At 45.5% G+C, this 25,934-nt stretch overlaps 1 protein-coding gene across 1 annotated transcript in view; it reads right to left on the bottom strand.

Moving 5' to 3' along the window:
- Positions 1–677: 677 nt before the first annotated feature.
- Positions 678–25,934, bottom strand: part of RGS6 (regulator of G protein signaling 6) — a 226,650-nt gene continuing 201,393 nt past the window's right edge. The window contains exons 16-18 of the mRNA XM_030451964.1: positions 21,036–21,125; positions 13,502–13,555; positions 678–741 (exon numbers count right to left, since the gene is read on the bottom strand). Of these exons, the coding sequence (XP_030307824.1) occupies positions 691–741; positions 13,502–13,555; positions 21,036–21,125 (195 nt within the window). The 3' untranslated portion in view covers positions 678–690. The remainder of the gene's footprint in view (positions 742–13,501; positions 13,556–21,035; positions 21,126–25,934) is intronic.

The following is a 25,934-nucleotide window of genomic DNA, read 5'->3' as shown; positions in this document are numbered from 1 at the left end:
GACTCAATGGGGCAGATCCTCAGGTGATGAAAACCACTCATCACGCCCTCCTGACTTCATCTGGGGATCTGGCCATCATTTCTGGACATGCTACATGCCATTGGAAGGACAGTGAGTGAGGATTTTAAATAGAGCCTTTTTTTTTTTTCTTTTTTCTGTTGCTTTAAGGGAGACACAGGAAAGAAAAACAAAGCTGAAGTCAATGAATCTGCAGGAGAAATGCATTTGAGATTTTGTGAAAAGGAGAAGCAGCTTCCAGTAGATATTTTATTGGATCCAGATGGCCACAAGGAAGGGAGCAAAGTGGGATTGCAGCTCTGCCTATTACAGCCATTTTGTGCCAGGGAGAGAAGAGATGAAGGAAAAATGCTTCTTTCTCTCAGCTCTTCTTTCTCCAAATTGTGGTTGGGTCCGTTTCCTTAAGGAACAGGACAGCAAGCCCTTGCCTTGTTGACCTTCTGTGTAGAGTGAAGAGTGCTCCTCCAAACCCCAGTTGAGAACCCAGTACCTGCACAGGACGGTCCTTACGGTGCCGTGCAGGTAGGAAAGTGCTGATGTAAACTGTGAAGAGAAGTGCTCCCCTTCTGCTGGCTCAAGCTCTCTCCCCCGTGGGGACCCGTTCTCCCCAAAATGCCCCATCCCAGCCGGAGGTCCCAGGTGTTTCTCCTGTGGGGCAGCTGGATGAAGCCGTCAGGAGGACTGCATCAGGCCCGTCAGGCGCTTGCTGGCCAGAGACTTTCCCTGGAAGGAGGGACAGACAGACAGACAGACAGACAGAAGAGGCCCAGAGGCATGAGTGATGCTGTGGGATGGTTGGGCTCTGAGTGAGTGGCAGGGTCCTATCCCCAGAGGGGTTGCAAGGCTGCCCACCCCACTGGCAGGGAGGCAGGGATGGGGTGAGTGTGACCCCAGCGTTTCAGGTGCCTGTAAAAGGGTTTTGCCCCAGGTGGGTGGTTTGGCAAGGAGGGGTTGGAGCCAGTGATGTCCAGGTGGCTACTGCTTCAAGGTGATCAACTGTGCTCCAGACCACTGCCTCATGAAGATGCTTCCTCACTCTGTTACATGGGAATTGGTCAAAGCAAAGCCCTCTCCTATGCTCTGCCCTATGCATCCTGCCCTGCCTTGCTTTAGTCTGCCCTGCTGCCATCCTACGTTGCTTGCTCCTTAGCATGTCGTGTCCTAGGTCACTGGTTGTTCACTCCTACCTGTCCTTCCTGCCTCTCCTCCTAGCCACCATGCAGGTGTGTGGCTGTAGTGGCCTTGCTTCCACATGGCTGGCATCCACATCAGCTTTCCCACTGACTGGTGGGACCAAGGACCAGAAAGTCACCTTCACCTCTAAAGCCCTTCACTGGCTTAGGCAATGCAGTCCTGGCTTTCATCCAGAGCAAAGGAAGGCCTACAGCTGGTCTTCTCATTGCAAGAAGGGTAAGGGGACATAGATGGCTCTGCAATGAATGATCTGACAGTGAAAAACTGTTTCAGGTATTGCTGTCTTTGGTTAGCTATCCTCTTGAAAAATTCAGGTTTTTTTTAAAGAGAGAAGAAAAAAAAAAAAGAAAAAAAGTTTTGGTTGAAATAAATATCTATGGAATACCAGAGAGCTGTGGAATACCCAGCAGATCAGAAACAGTCTCCTCTATGTTACTGTATTTAGCCAAGATTTCCTTTGCAATAGGAAGTCCTACTAATTGCAGTTTGAAAGAAAGATCCACACTAAGAGCAAGAGAGAAAGGTTATAAAGTTAAAACCAGTTATGTGCCAAATGCAGGAAAATTTGAAATGTAAAAGGTAGCAGGTCATCTGAAATAAGCCTTGTTTAACAACTGAACACTAAGAAAAAAGAAATACCCCTCATCCCTTTGATTCTGAATCTCTTCCCATCTAAGGCTGTACCAGGAGATGTAACAAGACCCTACAGAAGCCTCATTTCCTTACTCAGAAGCAAGGAAAATTAGCAAATTTACTTTGCTCTCAGTAAAAAAAATACTTTGCTCACCTGCACGAACACACATGGCCCAATCTGACTGATTTCTGTGTGTAAGTGGTCAGCTGCTGGAAACACTGTCATCCTTTGGACTGTCCTCCCAGGATGAGAGAGGCACAGTCACACCTCTGCAGCTCCTCCATCTCTGCAACAGAGCTTTCCTCAGGATGGACCAGCTCCCTCCTGGAACTCAGCAGTCACACCAGCACTGCAGCCATTCAAGGCACGTGTGCTTTCTTTTACTATTAATGAAATTATTATTATTAATTATACATGTACTTCTGGGCAGCTTGGCTCACTTCCACCCCAGGAGTCTTCCACAGGGCAGTGCATGGGGGGGCTGCAACCATGGCTTTCATTTTGCTGCCATTAAGGAATACCAGGGGAAGGGTGCTAAGGAGTTACCAGTTCTTGAATCCAATCTATAGGAAGGAGAAGGCAAAGATGTGGATGTTACTTTCTGGAATATAACATGGCTGGCTTTAGAAAAAAAAAAAAAAAATCTAGTTTTTACCTATATTTGCATACTTCCTTAGGAAAAAAAAAACAACAACAAACCCCAACAAACAACAAACAGGGTTTGGGGTTGTATAATGACTATTCAGTCAGACTCCAACCAATTTGAGGCAGGCAGCTCCTCCTGTTATCTTCTCCCAAGCAGGTGGCTTGGGGGTATGCCAGCTCCCTGTGTCAAGGTCCAGTGGGGATGAGAAGCAAAGGCTGTTCCACAGCCAGCCCGGATTTCAGCACACGTGGGTTCCAGGCAGGAAGGAGGAAACGTCGGTGCAAGAGGCTGAGGGGCTGACAGAAAGGCTCAGCACACTCCAGTGCATCTTCTACTCCTTTGTACGGAGATGCTGAAACTTCTTTTTAGGTGGGGTCGAAGCTTATAAAGAAATGCACAGTCCTCCAGTGGTAAAAATGTTTGCCACTACTAATTAGGGTCATGACAACTAAAACCCCAGCCTGTTGTTCCTCCAACAACACAGCACAAGCAGCAGGGCATATGTTGTGTGTCTTGTTGGATGTAGGGAAGCTTCATTCCCTGCAGGCAGCTGAGCTGTAACACAGCTTTCAGGCAAGGATCACGTGTAGCTTCAACCATGTCTTGGTAAAATCCAGTTCTCTCTAGGCAGCTGAATGATTTATTTTTTTTTTTACCCTGAACACTGGCATGACAGGAGCCTGTTTGGAGAGGCTGCATAAAATCTGAATTTGGAGTAACTTAGGGGAACTTAAGTAACGTAAGGAAAACTTAAGGGAATTCTTAATAAACCTTATGAAACTGTGCCCCAGAATGTGACTTCCAAGTACTATTGCTTGGCTATACATCAGGCAGGGGACCAGACCTTGGCACTTATGGACTACCAGGGCTCTGACTGGGGCCTGGTGAAGTCAAGATTAACCCAGAGGTCACAGTAGATACGTAGCATCATTGATGGCTGAGGCTTGGCTAAGCAGCTGTGAAGCTTTGGTGTAAACTGTAATGAGCAATTATTTTAGGGAAAGAGAATTCAGCAGTCTAATGTGGACAAGAAGCCAAGTAAGAGGGGAAAAAAAAAATCTGGAATTCGACACAAAAAGGAGACAGGACTCCTTTCAAACCTCCTGTACGAGCCACCAGAGCTTCCACCTTGCTCTTTGCTTCTATCTACCACAACAAGCACTTTGCACAGTTAGGAAAGAACTGCCTATTTTTCATAACTGTGAACAGAAAGTTGAGTTTGTTCAGTATCTGTGTTTACACACACTGTTACCATGCTCTGCCCAGCACACAGTGCAGTTTGTGTATCTGGCATGCAGACATTCACCACCAGCAGCATGCACAGGATGCTCATGCATGCCACCAACACCTTACCTGAACACCTGGACATATTTATCCCATAGGGAGCTTTGTGGCTGTGTGACAGGGGGCAGCAAGCATGTGGGGAGCTTCTGGTACAGCAGGGCAAGCTCTCTTTTTTTTTTTTTTTTTGCCATATAAATACAAACCAAAGCACTTTCATGTTGACTGTTCACCTCCATGCCCCCCACCCACTAGCTCAGGAGCTGACTCCACTTCTTCCTACTCATCCTTTGCACTCAGGGCTTTCCTTTTTCCCAGCCTGCTGCCCAGCCAGAAGCATCCTTCCTGGAGACTGAGCCATCTCCTGGGGAGCAGCATTGCCTCTCCCTTTGCAAGACCCCCAGCAGAGGACTGGGGTACATCTGCATCTCCACTGGAGGATGAACACTCCCCACTTCCATCATCTTGAACCTTAGATCTTCACCTGGTAACAGACACCACTCAGATTTCCTATTTTTTAACTAACATATGACAAGGACTTTTCCAAGGGGCAGACAACATCCTGCTGCCAAACTTTACTCATGAAGAAAGACTGCCAGGGTCCTAGCTCTGCCCACAGTCTTTGGTTTTCATAGTTACATTGCACTGCAGATCTTGGGGAAATTTTATTTCTGTTTAATTTTAGAAATAATGCTTTTATTAGACTTTTTTTTTTTTTTTCATCAAAAGATACATTGCAAACAAAAGATAAAGTAACATAAAATAACAAAGTTAAATAGGAAAAACAGGTAAAACATAAACAATAAAGGAAAATAACTTAGCTCAACACAAAATAAAACACAGGCATGTAAACGATGAACACATATAACATAAATTAGCACATAAAATGTGGTGGGCAATACCACCAATCACACACTGACACAGACTGAAAGCACTGCAAAGGGGCTGCACAGGGTAAGCAGGGGGGTGGCTGCAGGGTGCTTACCCAGGGACAGCAGCAGGGTCTCATGAGTTACCCCCAAACTCCTGCAGAGTGGCCCCACTCCTCTTGTAAGGCTTGACTGATGAGTTCCCTGAGCTTCTTGCCATTGCAACTGGTCACACTGAAGCTGAGCAACTACGGGTCAGGTTCCTACACTGGATATTGCTTTTTTTTTCTTTCAGCTCATACCACTATAGGAATGGTTCTGAGCTGCAGTCCAATAATCTGTACCCATGTTGTTTTATGAGGATTTCCTAAGCTTCCTAAACAAGGCATTGCACTTTGCTTTGAGAAACAGCATATCACTGCATATGGCACAAACCAGGAGGTGATACAAGCCCTGTACTCTAGAACAGCTTCATAATGCTTGGAGATCTCCTCTCCCACCACACCAGTACTGTGAGGAAGATCCTCTTCTGCTGTGGAGCAGAGTCTGGGCTCCTTGTATCTAAGACTGTGTGTTGAGACAGTTTTGGCATTAGTTGAAGCAGCCTAAGAATTGCTTAAATGTATTTAAGCACAGCCCTGCCACGGGGGCAGCCTCAGGCTACAGATTCAGGGCCAGTATCCTCCTCCAACAAAGATAAATGAAAGATGGAAGTGTAGATGCATCCCTGCATCTAGTATACAATGGTGTTATAGAGCATTTTTTTTCAAGCCACCTCATAAAATGCTCTCTCTGAGTGCTGCGGGTCTGGCTCTCGAGCTGGGTGTGATCCTGTTCTTCCCTTTGTGTGTAATGGACTCAGTTTCTTTAACTCCCTTCAGTGGGACAGGGAGCCTGAAATGTAAATACCTTGCTGTGAGAGGAAAACAGAACCACCACTCAAATATCAAACCCCTCTGGAGTATCAAAATAAGCTTGGCTGAAATCAGAGAAGGGTCTAAGTCTTCCCTCCCCCTCAAACACCTTGCTAAGGTCCTGGTTCGGTATCTGCAGCTTGCAGCTAGACCTGCATGTAGTGGGAAGGTACCAACTTTTATCTTCCAGAGTTTGTATGTGGCTGGAATAAAGGACAGTAAATTAACAGTAAGTATATCCTGAGGTCCATGGAGTACCTTTCACCCAGGAGGATCCCAAAGAACTTCACAAACAGTAGACACAGGCATCACTCACACACTGCTGGAAGATACTGACCTCGGGGGGTGAAAGGCAGATGCCACCCTGTGCCAGCAGCACTACACAGGGGCTTTTAGGAGGGAAGAATAACTTCTCCACTAGAAAGGATGAACACTTGTACTTTTAAGAAGCCCCTGTACACAGAACAGGCCATGCAGCACACATGGCACACGTGCAGGCCACTACTTACCAAACTGAGCAGCACACAGCATTAGCCTACACAGGGCAGTGGTTTGCCAGGTAAGGTGCTGAGCAGATGCAGCAGATTCAGGCATGCAGCAAGCATGCACTGTGCTGGCCATGCACCCAGTCCTCTGCAGTGTTGGGTACTGACACTGACCAGCTATCACAGATGAGAGAACAACCAGACAACAGGTTGTAAGTGTTGACTGGATACCCCCATGGTTCAGGTACATTCTGATGCTTTCCATCACCTACATCATGCAAGTACCTTTTCCCAGTAAAAAACAGTACTTGAGAATCACTGGAGTAGTGGAGCAAGCACGTTTTTTCCAGGTAATACATCTTCCAAAGATAAAAATAACCCTTTTCCCATATGCCTTTTCTTGGTGCCATAAGAAACTTCAGCATCCATTCCTATAGCCTTCCCTTCCAGCTGCCTGCTCTGATACCCACTTCACCAGCATCTCTGAGTTATCACCTTTTTGTATTTTCTAGTTCTTCTACCACCATTACCTTCCCATAATAGCTTAAACCTTTGTCTTTATTATATTGCTGGTCAAAAGTGCTTCCCATGCCCCTAAATGCTGTTACTTGTTTGCAAGTTGGCAGAGCTGGGAAAGTGAAAATGTGGGATAGGTGGTAGGTATATGACAGTTCTATGTAATTATCAAGGAACCAGTAAAACAGAGGTCCCTGATGATGCCAGGTAGCAATTCTTTCTCCAGCCTTACACCTTCTTCGTTGTGTTCATGGCTAGTATTTGCAATGCATTACAGTCATGCGTAGCTGTGAAAAATATCCTACAATTCACCTGAGAAAGGCAAGATCCCATCAACACATTTCATGGGCTTGACATCATACTAATGAACCCAGAATAGGACCAAGACAGTGAGAATGCAATTTGGACTCTGATCCAATTGCACACAAATGGAGAGGACATAAAAATCATCACCAGGCAGTAGTAGTGGCCAAAGGATGAAGCTGAGGATCAGGAAGAAGTGGAAAAGGCAGCAGAGAAAAACAAGGGCAACAACATAGAGCTGGAAGAGAAGACTGCTGGCAGCATCTAGGAAGGGGCAGTGAGGCAGGCAGGGCAGACACTAAGGCTTCCATAGCTGTGTAATGAAAATGAATAGGTACACACAGAACTGAAACTAGAAGCTGGACTTTGGATAATCCATTCACTGAGTACTGAACTGGTGTGCACTTAGTCCCCAGCCAGTGTTAGTTCATCACCAAAAGGCCAACAGCTACCCATCCAGACTGCTCCATCCATAACACCCACAGTTCTTTAAAGAAAGCTCATCAGAAAGCTTTTATTCTTATATTCTTAACCTACAGACTACTCTGTGCAGCTTAAGCACAGACCACCTCTTCCTTCACCTTATTCTCTTTCTGCACTGAGCTGAATCTACTGCTTGGAAAAGGTTCCTGCTTCCTCCAGCCTGACTCCTTGATGCATTTCACACCCCATCACTGTATCTGGTGTCTTCTACTATGAGGACATTATAATAAGTCTCTCAAGTCTTTTAAGTCTCACTACGTACTCGAATTTCCTCTAGAACTTAAGGGAGGGCTCCGTTTCCTACTAAGTATTACACTTTTTACAGGTTGTAACAATGAAAGATAAAATGTGGTCTGCTTGGGCTGAGTTTCACGTGAGGCTCTGCTCATCAAATGCCTCCCAGGTTCTGCAATTCTCCTCTCTGTCTGCAGGCAGTGGAAACACAAGTTTCTTCACCTTCTTCAGGTAAAGAGGTTTTTTCAGTCCAGGAAGGTAATGATTAAGAGTGTGCCATGTCAGTCAGTTCAGGCAGAAGTTGTAAAACTTCTAAATACATGATGTATCATCATTGATCCAGCCACTCTCTTATCCTTTAAAGCACAACGACTGAGAACTCTCACCCTCTCAAAAGCTGTGTGTGCCTTTTGTTATTAAAAAAATGTCAGCTGGGAATAAAAAGCAGAGATCTTGTCAGCATTGGGTCACCACATTGAGTCACATACTTCAACAGCAGTTTTCTTACAAGGGAAATTCCTTCCTTGGAATTTAGCATGTTTAGGAAAGTTTGAAATTAAGTCTGAGTATCAGGGCCCAGGCTTATCTAAGTTACCTGTTGAGGCTGCTACCCAAAGGTTCAACTCTTGCTACTGCTGGAGTAACCACTGGTGCTTTTGGAGATACTACTCAGGATGCTGCACAATGCAACACAGGGACCCCCCTCTCCTCCCCCTTCAATAAATGTAAATGGCCACCAGCACAAGTTAGGCAGGGACTTGGTGGCTTCCTGTGTGAAACAGCTCTTGTCAGCAGTGGTTTCCCTCAATGTACTCATTAAAAGATAAATTCCTTCTAGTCCTGGCTTTAAAGGAGCATCTTAGCTTAACAAGAACTAAGCTTCTGTCTTTCTGATTATTAAATCATTTCTAAAGCAGATGGGAATCTACAGTGGTTCAAACAGCGAGGCTGAGACTGCATGGCTAAAAATAGTCTAGCAGGCTCCTTTTAATTAGCAAGATGATCAAGTATGACAGAAGAGAGAGATGTAGGTATATGGATTTGTGTGTATGTGTGTCTTTAAAATTGTTATTACCTCAATACCAGGTAATATTTGTACCACATATGATACATGATGTCTGATTTTTATGATGCCATTTATCTTCACTTGGGAGAGCAGACGGGCTAACTCTGCTTTCATAATGTCAATCCTTGATGTATTTGGAAGAAAAATTGTAATAAGATAAACCTGCCACCATGTGCAGTGCCATCATTTTTTAAGTGATGTGGATTAGTAAGTGCTCTGATGCAACAGAATGTCAGATCTGCAGCTACCTGAGGCTGACCCTTCCACGTGGCCCCCATGAACAGCACAGAAGATCAAGTCTGGCTTTATCCCTGTGATTCCACAGCACAGGAACCCAGCAGAGGGCTGGTCCCAGATCAGGGACCATGATGTCTATCCTACCACTGTGCTGCCCATGTATTTTTAAGGACTCTTCAAAACACAAACAGGGGAGAAATCTGCCACCCCTCTGCTGCAGAAGAGCAGGGCAAAGTGTGTCCTGTAGTTATCTGCTTCACCATGTGGACCTTTGGTATTCACAGATGACTGATGACCACAATGTCTGGTCCCAGGACCTCCCAGCTGCTGCCCAGACTGCAGTAGGGACTGCCACAAAATGCACACTGACCCTGCAGCATCAGACTTCAGGCAGGTAGGATGCCTGGCATGATGGTTAGACAGATGTCCCCTTGCTCCAACAGGAACCCAGACAAGGAGGCACTGCAAGCTATGCCCTTGGCTACAGGAGGATCTGACCAGTGGTGAGCACAACCCTTCTTCTTGACCATTGCCCAAAAGTATCAGCTGATACTTTGGAAGGACCTGGAAGTAAAAGGTGAACCATCATGACAATGAAAATTCTTCTGCAAAATCTTGCTGTTAGTGTCCTGTTAATATGGACCAGACAACACCTGGCTTCCAGGAAGATTTGGTGCCAAAACCCAATGCATTTATTAGTCTTGAGGTGCCTTCTCCTGGTCAGAAGTACCAAGCCAGGGAAGATGAGACAGTGGGTCTTACAGGACTTTAAGAGTGGCATGAAAAAAAAAACCCAAACCAAACAAAAACTGTTAAACTGTCTTCTTTCTTTTTCCCATTGATCCTCTGGAAGGTGTCAAGCCTCTGTCTGGTCAGCAGGGCTCCACAAAGTCTTTCTACAGAATGGTCTGAGGTTGATCTCTGTCTCCAGGGTTTCTGACTCCAAGATGAGCAGGAGCCCTGTGGGTAAGATGACTTCCACTTCATCCAAGTCTGTGCTCCCTAAGCCAAGCTTTACAGCTTTCCACCCAGTGCAGGAGAGCAGTTGAGAAGCACCTGCTTCTTCTGGGCAGCACTTAATCCAAGTAAGAAGCAAAAAGCCTGCAATATTGTTTAAAGTTTGTTGACAAAGCTTTTCTGTTCCTCTGAAGTGTATTTTTTTCCATCTTTTCTATAGAAGAGATGGTAAAATCCAAGAAACTAGAACAGGCAAGCCTGGAGTCTGATTTTCATGTCTGCCACTGCAGCTAGAAATAGGGCTTCTCTAACACCCCTGTAAGTACAGTATCATGAGCAAGGGGTCATGAATCTCCCCCTCCATGCTCCTGCTCTGACTCCACGCAACCTACATGGTCAATGGAAAAAGTTCCCTAAATATGAGTTCAGTGATGGAAAAGTAACCCATAACATCACTAGATATGCTTTCCCTGCATTGTTTCAGATGAAAAGTTACAGCAGATTTTAAACAATAATAACTGCTTTATCTGAAGAAACAACAAAACAGGAGTTGGACTCGATGACCCTGATGGGTCCCTTCCAACTCAGCATATTCTGTGATTCTATGATTTTTAAAATTATTCTTCATCAGTTTCTCAGTAAGCCTGAAATACCAGAATACTATGGGAAATGCAGCTGACTGATGTTGGAAGACAACTTGTTCTGTATTATCAAACATATTTTCAGTATTCTTTTACTAGTAATCATGGTGGTGCAGGAAGAACAAGCACAACCAGTCCACTTCATTCCCCAACATCGAGCTATTCCTCAACCAGTAATTTTCCTGATGCTTTTGCTAAAAGATGTAAGTCTTCATTCAAACTGTCTCCTTGAAATCCCTATTTAAATCTTGACATTCAAAAGCAATTTACCTTAAACCCAAAGTTCTGAAGTTCTGCCCCAGGTTTTGCATTACATTTCCACTTTCCTGGCAAGCGTGAAGGCTGGGGACAGGTCTGGCTGGACAGGACTGGATGAGACCTCTGGGAGCTGCCCCAGCAGGCAGAAACACCCAGCATGGCCTCAAGCACAGGTTGCCCTGGCAAAGCCAAACCTTCAAGGACCCCAATTCAGTCATTTCCCAAAATTCTTGGTCACATGCCACGGCCCAATTTGAAAATTTCCCTGGGGTTCTACTGTAGCAGAGCCCAGGAGAGCAGCACAGCCTGGGGGTGGCCCAGGTTCATGGGCACTTTATAGAACAGCCCATCTGGGAGCCACAACTACATCTCAGCAATGTTTTATTATGGCAAATAAATGTCTAACCCTTGCTGGTTTGGATGTTCCTCTTACAGTCATCGCTGGCAATCTGACCTCATATTTTTCTGTTTGCAGAACAGGCTTAGGGCCCCCTCCAGCAGAGAGCTGAGTGTTCAGGCTCTGTTCCAGCCAAACCTCAAGCATGTGCTTAACTTCAGCGTGCTTGTGCAGGGTCAGCCTGAATATGTGATCCTGAAAGAAGCAGTCACTAAAGTATAGTGGAGCTCTGGGAATGAGGGCCTGGGAATGCTCCAATCCTATGCAGTCAGGGAACTGCAGTGCATTTTGAAGAACTAGAGCATGCAGAATTACCTCTGTCTTAATTTGTACTCCCCTGAGCACTCCATACAGTTACTGCTTTGGTAATGCTGTCCTCTAGGGCATTGTGACATGTCAACATAGTCACTGTTTTCTCATCTGATGGTAGTGTCAAACTGCCATAATGCAAAGTATAAAAAATGCAGCCCCTTCCTAGTGCTGGTAGCCACCATGCCATCAGAGGATGACACTTTACCTCTGTATTAAGAAACATGAAAGAAAATGTTTACAGCACGCTAGCCAGTGAGACAAAAATGAACCAAAATGCCAGCCAAGCTATAATAATTCTCTTTACAGGTACCTAATTATAATTCTACCATCCCAACAGAGCTTGTCAAGTTACCCTTCAAATCAAATGCAAGAGAAAAATCCATCCTTGGCTGCATTACTGTAAACCCAGCCAGCTTAGTAAAGTGAGAGTTACTCTTCTATGTATTTGGCAAATCTGGGAGAAGAATTTACTACTCGGTGTAAATATTTCTGCATAGTTTGTTTCAAAAAAAATCTTGCCTATTCCTCTTTCTGGCAGACTCTTTAGAAAGCAGTAAATATGCAGATGGGCATAGTGATATATTTTGTATCAACATCTTTTAAATGTGTGCATATGCATTAGCTATATAAATACATTCCCCAGGAAGTCTGCCAGTGGATATACTACAAAGCTCTGTGTGTTACATTTGGATTTGCTTGTGCATGGCAGCATCAGAAAGAACCCCTCTAGGCTTATTTGCTCTACAACAGCTCACACTTACCTGCAGAGTTTCTCCTTTTTATCTGTATGTACAAATGTCTTATATTTATATTCCAGGTATACATATTTAGTGTAAATATTACTACATACATACAAAAATGCAAACTTAGGTGCTTATACACACACAGTCCCTTCATTATAAAGCTGTTATAAAGCCATAGCAAGTCATATGAACTTTTTATGAAAAAAATGTTCTGTACAGTAGCTTCTACAGGAATCAACCACATGGTGATTCTCTGTTGTCCCAGTATCACCTTACAACTACTGATGGGCAAACCATGAAGACCATAGCAGCATGCCAAAACCATAAGACATCCCAAGTCAAAATGTACTTGATACTGAGCAACACAAGGGTAACTTCCCACTGACTCAGTTCCTGCACCTTCAGCTCTAGCCCTGTGCTTGTTCTGTGCCACCCCCCACACACAGCCAGTCCCACCCCTTGCTGCCCAGTATCCCTGCTCCTCCACCCCACTTGCTGTACTTCTCTCTGGTCCTGACCCCTCTCCCTGCACTTCCCTTTCTCCAGAAAAACCTGCTGCACACACAGATCTCTGAAAGAAAATGGGATGAGGGGGTTTTGCCCAAGCTCTGAGGTATTGCCTGGTGCCTCCTGATGCTGCAGCATCCCTCTGCAGCCAGACCCCCAGTACCACCCTCAGACTGGCTGGAAACTGGAGACTGGAAAAGGAGAAGATAGGAGAGGCCACCTCTTCTCTGCCCTTGAGATCCCACCACCCCGTTATCTAAAAGGTTTTGGAGAGTCCTGTTTCTTGTTGTTGGCTCCTTTCCTGGTGTCAGTATCCTGAGGGAGTCCAAGGGTATCACCCATCCCTGTTCACATGAGCACTGACAGAGGGGGGCAATGGAGGCAGTGGCTGCAGTGCTGTGGGTGGGGATGGATGTGGTGTCATTAACCATGCAGAGAGGCCAAGAGGGATATTGTTGCAATGGCACTATGAGAACCATGCTCTTCTATTTCAGGGCACAAGGAAAAGCCACAGCAAATTCTGTAGTGTGAAGACAGCAAAAAAAAAGACAACCTGGTATTTAATTCTGGGCAAAAATCCATTTGCTTGTGCAGTGATGAGAAGCTAGAGTGAGCATTATGGAATTCTGCTTCCTGCCCACCCCCCTTTAGAGCTACTATTTAGATGAGCTACAGTATTAAAAGAGAAGCTGCAAGGATGTTAGCTGCAAAAATAAAGGATGAAATAAAAAGTCAAGCATCCATGTTCCCCCCAACTAAAAATGAACTTCTGAGAAAAAGGAGGAGGGAAAAGAAAAGGAACTTACCACACTGCGAGTGAACTTTTCTAGAGAAGTTCTACGACCTTGCTCATTCTCTGTCTTAACAGAAAAAAGTGGGGAGAAAAAAATACAGAAAAAAACCCTTCAGCTTAAATGCAGTTTTTCAAAACAGCAGCAAAATATAAGGAAGCAGCAAGGGGAAAAAGTTGTAAAAAAAAAATGTAAAAAGCAGAAATCAATGTTTGCAACAGCAAACATAAGAAATCAAAACCCCTTAAAGAATGAGAGACATCACTACTTTTACTCTTGGAGAATGTCACCTTTTCTCCTGTGAGTTTTTTGACTGATTCAAACAGCATCTGTGCATTGCAGTGTCTCACAGCTATTGATACTGGTTTCTTGCTCACTGAATTTTCCTTCTGTGGCTGTTTGAGCTGGGACCTCCGACTCTGGTTAACATCTGCCAAACAGCTGATCGTAAGCTCCCATCACTTGCTTAGAGAGATGAAAAAAAAACAACAACACAGTAACTTTTAAAATATTAAAAGGCAATGTGTGAGTGAATACAGTGCTGGAAGAAAGCCACCACTGAACTCATTGTCAGGGCACCTACACATTTATCCAGAAGCTAGAAACACATTTCTAAGAAGTTTGGCTACATCATAGCATAAGAAAGTGTAGGTAAGTCTGTGCAAGGCCATGGAAAGGTACAGACAGATTTAGGGCACTGGTATTTTTATATCTGGAGTACAGGACTATTCACACAGAAGAAGACATCCAACTCCACTGCAAGAAGACTGATGTGTGCATCATGGCTTTAGTAATGTATCCCTGGTAAGGTTGCTCACTGCAATGCTTCACTCATTTGGCACAAGGGAGTTCAAGTTGTCACTACTAACAAGGAAGAACTGAACAGCTTATTGGCAGGTTTGCTGAATTATCTAAAAGAAAAAAAAATGTTATGGAGTAGAGAAGAAACTTAACAATATGAGACAAAGCTCACTGCAGTCAGAAAGCTGTGGGCACTGCTGATTTACAAGAGAGAAATGTTTTAATTCTTCAAGCCAGTGAAATGGAGGCAGTAAGTTGGAAGCAAAACTGCTGTGAAGGGGATAAGGGATAACAACACGTCAGGAAAAGCCACAGTAATGATGGTGCATGTCAGTTCACTGGAAATCAGCATTGCACTGGAAATAAACAGTGCACTGGAGGTGCTCACCAGGGGTGTCTACCTGCTGTATCATCTGACACAGATTCACTGCAGTAACAATGCCCAGGATAATGCACAAAAACCAGATAGGGAAGGTATAAAGGTGTCAAAAACATACCAGATAAATTGGAGAGGAACTTGTGTGAGTCTAGGAAAAGTCTTTAGATTCTTCTGCTTGTTCATCACAGCTGTCATAAAACAGCAGTTCTCCAATGTCTACAGGGTTAGCATCCCAGGGCAGAGATGGGGCTGACTCTCCCTCTTGCATCACCAGAGATGAGACCAGGACACAAGGTTCTTTTAAGACAAGCAATATTACTTGTCCAGAAGAGTCAAGCAACCTCATCACTTAAAGCTATTTGAGGAAGCTCCACCATCAGCACTTCTGTCCCAAATGTGGTCCCAAAAGTGCAAGCTACATGTATATTGTGTGGCCAACACTGAGTCAAGGCCTCAGAACATGTACCAAGAGACAAAGCAAGCTCCCTGGCTGGCAGAGAGGCAGTAAGGTACACAGCAATACAAGGCCCAAAGCTGTATTTAACACGCACTAACCAGAGTAACCCTCTCCAAGCATGTGAGAGAGGAAAGGAAAAGGAAATGTCAGCCTCACTCTTCTGCCAAATGTAGCAGTGCAAGTGCTGAGAGCATAGCAGATCACCTCCCTGAAGGAGCCCCAGAGGTGTCCCAGCACCTCGAGGCAGCAGAGGTGACAGAGAGAGGCTGGGGTCCTGTTGCCTGGGCTGAACATGTCATGATGAGTAGGGATGAGGACAGCTGTGTGTGTGTGGCCCTGCACAGGGCACTTGTGTCCTGCAAAGGTGGCAAAACACACTGGCAGTCAGGGTAAAGGAATAATTTCACCCAAAAGAAGAAATACCTAAATAAAAGATGGAGTGCTTTGTAAGGCTCCTCAGTGGAGCAAGGAGTCTGTAGCATTGCATTGCTGCAGGCTGGAAAATGAGCATCTGGACCAACTTTAAAATAAAGTGGAGTTTTGGTGTGCACGAGGGGCAAAGGAGAATTAGCTGATGAAAACTGAACACAGCCAAACTTTAGTGTCTCTGGTTTTACTACCAGCAAAGTGATGCAGCTTCCCCCCCCAGCAGGAAGGCAGGATGGTGGTCTCCAGAGATGATGAGCACCTTCTTGGGGAGTTGAGAGCTTGTCTGCCACAGAGGGCCACACACAAAGATGCTTCCCTGCCACGGCTGAAGACATGCATGGGGAATCAGACACTGAGAGCACCAGTGGTGTCCCATAGAAGTGCCCTGCAAGCATAGACTGCTGCAACCCTGCACATTTGGCATGGGGAGGGCAGGCTGGGTGCACGGCAAACGCATCCCCACAGCACCCAGCTCTGAGTCAAAGCCTGACATTTTCTAGTCAAATAAAAAGCAGCTGAGGCAGGCTGGCTGCAGAAGGATGAGCCAAGCTCAGCAGTTATAGCAGCAGTGGGTGTGAGTGCTGACTGTAGGGCTCTCTCTGGCTCTGTCTCTCTGCTTGCCTGCAGACCCTGTGGCTGGCAGCCTCCCTGCATCCCTCCAGTGTGGAGGCTTGCACAGCAGAGGAAGGAAATTTAGAAATAAGTAAGAAAAAAGAAATTAAAAAAAAAAAAAAAAGAGAGACTGAATCAGACCTTTCTCAGAACTGTGAAGAGACCTGGGGTCCTGTGGAGGAAGTGTCTGACAAGGCTGCAGATTGCAGAGCTGAGCCTGCTGCAGCATCACAGTGGTGTGTGCACAAACACACCCTGCCAGTGCAAGGGGCAAAGACAGAGAAACACAAGTGCATGACAGGTCGTGCAGACCTCCTCAGGACAAAAAAGACCATCTTTGCCAGCAAACACACCAACAGGCTCCACCAGCTAATGGCACAGGACAAGAGTCTTTGGGTAAAATGAAGCAACCACCCTTGCTGCAGATGAAAAACTCTCAGCCTAGGTAGGTGCAGAAAAATAAATCCCACTACACAGAACCATTCACTAATTACTGTCTCCTCCAAATTTTCATTAACGATTAATTATTTACCCAGCCATCCCAATTTTAAGCTCCTTTGTGTAGATTCTGCTGGCATCGGGCACTGTAAGGAGAAAAAACTTATGAAAAACAGCTGACCCTGAGTATTGAAAGAAAAGAGCTCAGCATCTTTACAACAATCAAGCCAAGCCCTGCCACTGAATTAAACTGGTCAATTGTGCCCCAAAGGGACCAAGACATGGACAGAATCTGCAGTAGGAATCTTCTTGGACCAGAGTAATCAGAACAGGGGCTTTGGATAAAAATAATGCTTCAAAAGGAGTGTGCTGAAATTGGAGCCTGTTCCTCATGGTGTGAACCTCCTAGCCATTGAAGCTCAGCCTTCTGAACATCAGGTCTGCAAAAATCTCTCTCTCTCTCCCTAACTCCATTCCAGGATTCTCTTAGTTGGCTAACTAAACTATCTAACTTGGCTAATTTTTTCTTTCTTTGCTCAGGAAAGGGCCAGGAGCAGGACCTGAAATTCTCAGGTATTCATGTTACAACTGCCCTAAGCAAGAAAACAAAGGTGATGCACAGTGCTACCAAATGGCTGGAACAGTATTTTTCATGTTTTATGTCCATTTGCACAGGACCAAAGAGAACTCACCCTTCTCTGAACCATCCAGAGAGGAAAACAACACTCTAAATCAAGCACAAACCAACACTGGTGCAACAGGGCTCATTTCTGTGGCTTCACACCTCACCTGCCTGCAGCTGAGGCCACCTTTCCGGGATGCCTTCCTGGAGGCATGAAGCCACCAGAGCTGTGACAGCTCAGCTGGCAGTCAAGTGCATCCTAACGTGGAGATGCCCACCAGTGTCACCATTTCACCTTTACAGGGAGTAATAGAAAGCACACCGAGGTCTTTTCTGTTCTTTTCTCTCCCTTTCTCTCCCTTCTCCCCAATAACTAGCAGGGCACCTGTCTGGCTGCTCCCTCACTGCCAACAAAGCTCCTGTGCATCTCCCCCCTCTTCTCTGGTGTACTAAATAATCTACATTGCTCCTTCCCCAGGGAACAAAACCTTGCTCTGCAGCCAAGTCACCCACCCCAAACATCTCCTTGTTTGTCACAGCACCACTCGTTCTGACATGAGGCTGCCTGCTGTCTAAGGACATCCAGCCCCCGTTTTGGCTTTCGTGGAGGAGGGCTGGGAGGGTGGTGCAGTGGTGATTAACTGCTGGAAAGGAGCCTGCAGTAACCTGTGTGGGGACCAGCTGAAACAGGAGCAGGTCGATGCTTGACTCCGGCAGCAGGAGTGGGGTCTGTTGCATAGATACACAAATAAAACATGGTAAGGAAGTTGGGGATCTTGATAGCATCCAGCCCTTTGCCTGCTGAGATGGCTGCTTTCAGAGACCCCGGGATTTCTGATGGCTGCTGAAGGGGGAAATCTGGGCACGGAGGCAGAGAGCTCCAAGTGTGCTGGGTGTAAAGCCATTCCTCCCGAGGACAGTGCTCTGGCCTTGTCCCTCCTCTCCTCCAGCCTGGCAGGGGATGAGGACTTCTGTGCAAGGCAGGGAGCTACACCCAGCTTTCTGCACACACTGCTTCCAATCACACCCTTGCTGGAGGCCAACCTCATGTTCCCCGCTGAGCACCATGAATCTGCAGGATTGAGGCCAATAACACTGTGGTTATTTGCAATAATGACACTGGGAAGAACAGAGAAATAAAACAATCTAAAATGGATTAACAAAGTATGTATGCCTGATCTGTACACAGCCTATGTCCACTGAATTGCATCAGTTAGTGGTGTGAACAATATGTTCCTTTTATCCTCCCTGGTGCCCCTCATAATTCTGTCATTGTATCTCAGTCCTGACCCATAACTTCTCCTCCCTTCCCTCCATTACTGTACTCCCAGAGCAAGGAGAGGAAAATCCCACAACTGTGGTTATTGTATGGTGTGGAAAAAAAATAAATCTTCAAACGTACAGTGTCTTACAGTTCTCAAAAATATTCAAGGATGTTTTGAGGCACTAATCAAGCCTCATCACCTCTCCACTGAGCAGGTCACTAATTAATTGCATTTCCAACTGACAGAGGATTAGAGGCAGGCAAAGTGGAACTTCCTTTTCCCCAACGTGACACAAGAAAGTAAATGGGACCACCAGGGGAAGGTCCATGGACTTTGTGGCTCCTAGTCAGCCAGCCAACCTTTACCCCTCTGCCTACTCAGCTTGCTGAAACCCAGTGCTGGAGGGAAAAAGATCCCAACCTTATCCACAGAATACTCATGTGTGAATCCCAAGTCATAGAGACGTCTGTTTGTTGTGTGCAAGAGCTCTGTTAGCCCAAGTGTATCGTGACAGAACTTCCTTTCAGCTACTGACAGAACTTACTTTCAGCAGTAAAAGTCAGACTGTGTCATACTGGTCTGGTATACAGGCAACATTAGGATAATGTCTTTAGGGTAAGACATATTCATGCCTCAGACTCATCAAGTCTTTAAAAACTGAAGTGAATTTCTGCTCACAGCAGTGAATCTGGGACTCTGTATGCAGGCTCTAAACCAAGTCCTCTATCCATGCAGGCTCTGATATGCAACTGGGTTTCTCTTTTCCTTCCCTCTGTTTCCCAGCTATTTAGAGACATTTTAAGGGAATGCATTCTCAAAACTGCACCAAAGATCTCACTGTGTAGCTCAGGCTGCAGAAACTTCATGTTCTTTCTGTGAGCATCTCTGTACCTGTGTTCATGTACAGCTTCTGGAGTAACATCAACTCCCCTCCAGTATCATCTGAAGATGATGAACAACCCATCTACAAGGATCTACTCCTGCCTTTTTTGTGCTTCACTATGTTTACTCATACACCCAGAGCTCTTTCTAAAAGAAACTTGATTCTTACTTTCACGGCTGTGTTAACATGACACCAAAGCATGCTCCTCCAGCAGTTTGCAGGGCAATGAGGATGTCATGTTGACACATCCAGGGCTTGATCTGACAGCAAACAAGGACTGCAAAAAAAACCCCACCCCATCTTCAGTTTGAATGGGCTCAGCTGGGCTCTCCTGCTCTGAAGCACTGAAACCTTCATGTGCTCAGGAGAGACTTGGGGGTGGGGGACATACATAATAGGGGTAGGCAGATGGCAAAGGTTTTTTATGCTTTACACTCTCAGAAGTCTTTGCCTTGCACTGGCTTCCTTCCCCTTCAGCCTCTGAACTCTGAAGGCAGGTCCAACCTTTTCAAATGAAAGCAGCACTGATTTATGCTGTCTCAAACCAGACATTTTGAAACAGGGCTGACTGCTACCCCTCCATTACCTTCCCTAATCCACCTGCCAGTAGTCTTGGGCACAGGCGACAGAAGGGTTTGTCTCTTTTTGTCACCATATGCATGCTTTTAGGGCACACAATGACAATCAGGACAAAAACACCACTGGGATTTCATTGTATTGTGCCGATGCGATGTAATTTGGCAGCACACAGAGAATGCAGCAGAAAAACAGCAGGGAAGACAGTGATGGGAAACCAGACACTCAGGCTGTGGGATTCAGGGGTCAGCTGGGAGCCAAATGGAAGTGGGACACATACATGTATACATGCATGCACATGCACACAGTCAGACATGTAAACCTATGGGAATAAGTCAGGAGGTGCAGGGAGCATTTGAGCACAACCAGAAAAGCAGAGATTAGCAGCTTACCCCCAGCCTCCTCAGAAAGACAGGACACTTTGCAGGTGTTGCCCTAACTCTACATAACCACTTCTTTGCTGCCCTGAACTCGGAGGTCCTGGCAGAAATATGGTGCTGGCAGAGCACATGCAGTTCTCTTGTGAGAAAATGTGGTTGGAATTCTTGATTATTGCACGGATCACAATTATTTATCATCTCCAAAGAAAAGGAAACATCCCTGGGGAGCCAAAAGCAAGGGAAAGGAAGAAAAGCATGGGGATCATTGCAAGGAGATCTATAGGTAAGGCATCCAAAGAGAAGATCACATGGTGAAGCAAGGCAGGTGAATCCAAGAATGAGTGAAATTTGCACCAATAATGACCAGAATGATGGGGTTTGCTTCTCGCACCAGACATCATCTTTGTCACCAGAAAGAGGCAATTTTCACTGTCTGCACTGAGACTGGGAAACAGCTGGGCAAAACAAACATTTCTCCATAACATTTTTACCTTGGGTCACCATGTCTTCCCCTAAACACAAGCTGAGGCTGTGCACACAGATGCCATAACCCGTGCCCCCAGTGAGGAAAACAAAAGATCTCATTCCTTTCTTAAGTGAAGGGAGAAAGAAAAGGAAGCAATATTTTCATTTTCACACTAGCAGCAAGCAGCAGACGAGAATCAAGAGGTGCTAAGAGATGCAAGCACATCCTTTCCAACAGATACCTTCTTCTTTGCCAGCAATAAGTCCTGGTAAGCACTCGAACGGAGGAAGCGTGCGTAGCTGTCACTCTTCATCAGCTTGTAAATGTGCTCCTGTGGGACAGGAGGAAATGAGAGACAGAGAATTGTTATCAAACCTCATTTAGACATCACACGGATTTAAAACACAATGAATTAGAAGGAAGAGAGACTGATCAAAGTCCTAATTAAGTCTGCTATTATTGATTATCTGTATTGTGGCGGTGCACAGGAGGTCCATCCCGGGGCAGGACCCTGCTATGCCTGGGGCTGTATGAACAGAAAACAAAGAGATGGCCCTCACCCCAAAGGCTGGCACACATTATTCAGTAATCAGAGTTATTCTGCAAAGGCTGCAACCCTCTCAAGTCCCCAGACTATCAGCAGGTGCCTAGTCAGGCTGAAACTACTGGGGTGTCTCAAGAAGGAAGAAATAAACACCCATAGATCAGGTTTCATTTTATCACTCAGAGATGCTTGAACCCCACACTCCCCTTCTGCTCAGGGATGGGCACTGGTACTTGGACACATTTCACCTCCACATAAGACCCATACTTCAAGCAATCCAACCTGTTAACATCCTGAAAAAGCCTGTATCTCTGGTGACTGTGCAGGAAGGTTGTATGACTAGCTCAGATGTATGAAGTTGTGTCAGACGAGTCCCTCCCCTAAGGTCTTTTTTCCCCTAGCAAGTCAAACTCCTGTTACCAGTTTGCTCTGAAAGCACTTAGTGTGTGCATCTTCAAACTTACCAACTGGTGTTTCATTGCAGCAGAACTTCATGCCTAACCTTTTCCAGCTTCCTTGCTCAGTATTACTTTCCTGCTGAGAACCCCTTAACACAGTTAGGTCTTCTCCTCATTATCCCTGGATTTGTAATAGATATTATCCCAAATACCGAGCAAATAAAATCAAAATACTTTGACCAAATAAAGAGTGGGGACACACTAAAGGAAGTCAAGAGAAAAACAGGCACCCTGAATATTTCTCTTAAGACTTTGCCCAAGGAAGCACTTTTACAGAGTTAATGAGCAATTTTATCTATACTGATTTATGCAACGTGAAATTTTCTTTCATGCCCTCAAGCTATTTTACATGATATTGTAGAAAAGCCCAACCAGTCTGAAGTCACATAGCTTATTTCACAGTGTTAACAAGCCAAGCAGAATTCCCTTATCCTCACCATTATGGGTAATTAGTGATGACCTGTCTATACACAGAAGAACTGCTTGATTCAGCATTCTTCCACTATTCAGTGTAGTCCTAAGAGGAGCATAACTGCCACTGGATTTCCTACAACACAGCACAAACATATCCTTTGAGCTACAACCCAGTGTGGAGCAATTTTTAGTGGTTAATTTCCATACTTGCTTTTAGACCTGGCAAATCCTCCTTTGTGTAGCACTATCTGTCTGAAGGATAGCACAAGAGTTTGCAACAGAAATGCTCGTAGAAAGCCATTTAGCAACTGTCACCCTTCCTTGCTGCAGAAAAACACAAGGTAGGGAACAGCTTCCTACTTTTCACCTGCAGCACTGCCATGAGATTTCACATCCAGCTGTGAGGTATTTGTTCTGTTTATTCAGGACAGAATGAGCCAGGTAAGAACTGAGACAAGAGGAGGGAAAATAATGCATGTCTCAGATGTGGTCATGAAAAGGTTTCTATTTCTCTGGTGTGAAAAAGGATTTACAACATCATCTCTCTCTCAAATACTTCAACTGGCAGAAACTTGGGATTCAGTTGATCCAAAGACTACCATATTACCTCTTAAGGTCTTTCAAGGAGACACCACATCCTCCTGAGTTATTCATAATTACCTGGGGGGAAAAAACCCACCTAACTGTATAATACCTGAAAGACTTTTTCCTTCCTTCTCCAGGACCATGAGGAGACTTGTGAAAAAGGGAAGCAGCCACCCTGTAGCCCACCAACAGCCAAGGGCCTGAGGGGTCTCCAGAGCCTCCCTCCTTTTAGTGGTGCTGCCTTGCAGCACCCAGTACATGCAGGGTGCTAAGCTGTGCAGGTAGGTGCTGTGGGGCTGGGGTAAGGCAGTGAATGGCAGGGGGTTTTCATTAACAATTTGAGAGATAATACATCAAGGCTTTTTACTACTTCTTGACTCCAAATGGTTCCTTTACCTTTGATCAGATGGGTGGGTCTGCTCAGAGAAGCAAAAATAATGTTCTTAGGAAAATAACATTTGGTTTTTATTGACACACAGATCACACGAGCTGTTTGCAGGCAAGGGAGAACAAAGCAGAGCAGAGCCTGGCTGACCATACAACCCACTGGCATGCCAGCAACATCCATCATTCTTGCTCATGTCAAGAAGACCTTGTGCATTTGACCTTAAAACAGTATAAGCTCAATATCTGGCTGTGGGAAGGGGGAAAAATTGCTTCTATCCTGAGATGAAATAAGCCACAAGCTGTCTTCTTAACTGAAGCCCTTCCCTGACAAACAGGCCTACTGCACACCCACAGCCCAACTGCCACTGCGCTTGGCTAATTGGAATGAGGCATTTTCCCTTCTTTTTCACATCTTGGAATCACTGAACAGCAACACTGCTACCTTTCAGCTGTTCACCAAAGATATAATCAAACAGGGAATAACTATTCCTAGGCTTTGAATGCTAATCAAGAAAGAAGGCTGGGCATAAGGGAAGGAAGGAACACGCGTAGCTTCAGAAGCAAACTTGACTGCTTAATTGCAAGAATTCAAAGGGTTTGCTTTGAAGAAGCCCTGGACTGGAGGCACAATTGATACACCAATCATTTATTTTACAGCACCGCATTTCTGAAGTTCCTGCTGGAAGCCTGAGCCAGTTGCTCAGGTCAGCAAAGGCTGCCTTCCAATTTGCAGCAGCACAGGACAGCTTTCACTGCCGCAGCCAAAATCCCCACTGAGACTGCACCATGAAGGTTCCTGCTCAAACCGTGGCTGCAGTTTGTGTTCAGCCCACTTACACAAAGAACACAGCTGCAACACAGGAAACACCAGGGCTAGGACATTTGTTTTGATCTTTAGTCTACCCTGCTCTTCACCACCAAGCTATTTTTTGCTATATGTCCTGAAATCTGCCACTTGCTAGGGAGAAATTACAGCTGATGTTTAGTAACTCCTCATTCCTTACATACGTTGGAAGCTACAGGAGGTTTAGAAACTGAGCATATTCTTGTGAGGAAGTCTGAACAACTGGCCTCTCAATAGAGGTGTCTGCATGGATTTAGCTGCTCTGTTCAACTTGTGTGAACCATTTTGTCTCCTTCTATTATGGATTTTTAACTGGCTTGGGCTAATTGCAACCCACTGGTGTCTCGTTTATTTTACTGAGCAGCTGCTTTTGCTCCTCCCCTTCATCACATGGTGGAGAGGGAGCACAGCCTCATCAAAGGATGAAACCTCCAACCCCAGCCAGCATCTCTACTGATACACTTCATACATGTACATGCTGCCTGACACACCTGACCCTGTTGGCAATAAATTTGAGCCTTCCCATCCTTATGGTGAGAGAACCCTGCATTTTGTGAAGTTGTTTATTATAGCTTGTGATTAACAAGCACATTATTACTAGTACCATGAATACACAAAGCAAATCCACTACTTGTGCAGTTTTTAACAATGCAGCTGCAGCTCTGGACATTAAGTCTCCTAAACTGCAATCAGTCTGGCTAGAACTATCACCATGACATTTCCTGGCAAGAGCCATGCAAAGTTCCTGTGTCATATCTGCACAACAGCAGGAGCAACATTTCATCTTGGCAGTGCAGCATCTCCCAAACCACCCCTGGGTACCACTCCCCAGGCAGGGCTCAGACTCCCAGCTCCCTGGCAGCAATCCTCAAGGCAGCAATCCTTCAGGGAGACACATCACCAAAATAAAAATTCAAAACAATCTTCTAACAAAAACTGCTCAGCAATTAAGCATGGTAGTACCCTGCTTTTAAAAACAGGTAGAGAAAAAAGAAATCCTGTGAAGATCTGGCTAGCTGACAGGCATCACATATCCCACCAGTCTCCCCTGCAGCCTTGCCAGCTATCTCTGAGCACCAGGCTGCTGTCTCAGACCACTGAGGTGGCAACTCTGAGTGGAGAAAGGGACTGGCTTGCCATGTGTGAACAAGCCCTGGCAAGCTGGCTTTTTGAGCTGACTGGTCACTTAGCCCCTCACACAGCGTGGCATTGCTGAGTGCTGACTGCACTGATGTTCCCATGAGGGGATGGATGCACAGTTTGACATGTCAGCCTAACACGGAGAGTGACACAATAACCTGCTTTTGGAACTGCAGCAGATTTCATCTCTGGGAAGCAAACAACTCCCTCACAAGACTGCTGTAAGCAGAATGGGTTTGCTGTCAAACATCCCCAGAACTGCTGCTTCCCAGATCCTGAACCAAGGCAAGAGAGGCAACGGGGCCTGCCTGCATGCATCTCTTCTTGATAAAAAGGCAGACCTCCTTTTGTGTTTTGGGCACTTGAATCACATCTCTTCCCTAGTGGGAAGAACTAGGCAGTGGGCCTGAGGGCTGTGCAGCTCCACTGAGCATCTGCTCTGCACCCAGGCTGGTATCATGAGAGTTACACTTCAGACAGCGTAACCATTCCACTTGCCATCGCCCTGGCATGATGTAAAGGAGAACAAACAGCACATTTTAGAGAGGGAAACATTGCCACTTTTGTGAATTAGAAAAGGAAGTAACCAGCCAAGTAAATCACAAGCAAATTCTTTTCTACAGTCACGTGAAACCAAGAGGAAATCCCGCCCCAGCTACAGCTGACAGTGTAAGCACAGGGAAACAAACCCTGATAAGATTCAGCATCTCTCGTCTGCTTTCCTTCCACAGGCTCTATCTTTGGAAGGAGATGAAGGACAAGCTCTTT

This window comes from Calypte anna, chromosome 5A (genome assembly GCF_003957555.1).
Source record: "Calypte anna isolate BGI_N300 chromosome 5A, bCalAnn1_v1.p, whole genome shotgun sequence".
Classification (NCBI taxonomy): Eukaryota; Metazoa; Chordata; class Aves; order Apodiformes; family Trochilidae; genus Calypte; species Calypte anna.
The sequence above is the reverse complement of the archived record's forward strand: the minus strand, read 5'-3'. Positions and strand labels throughout refer to the sequence as shown.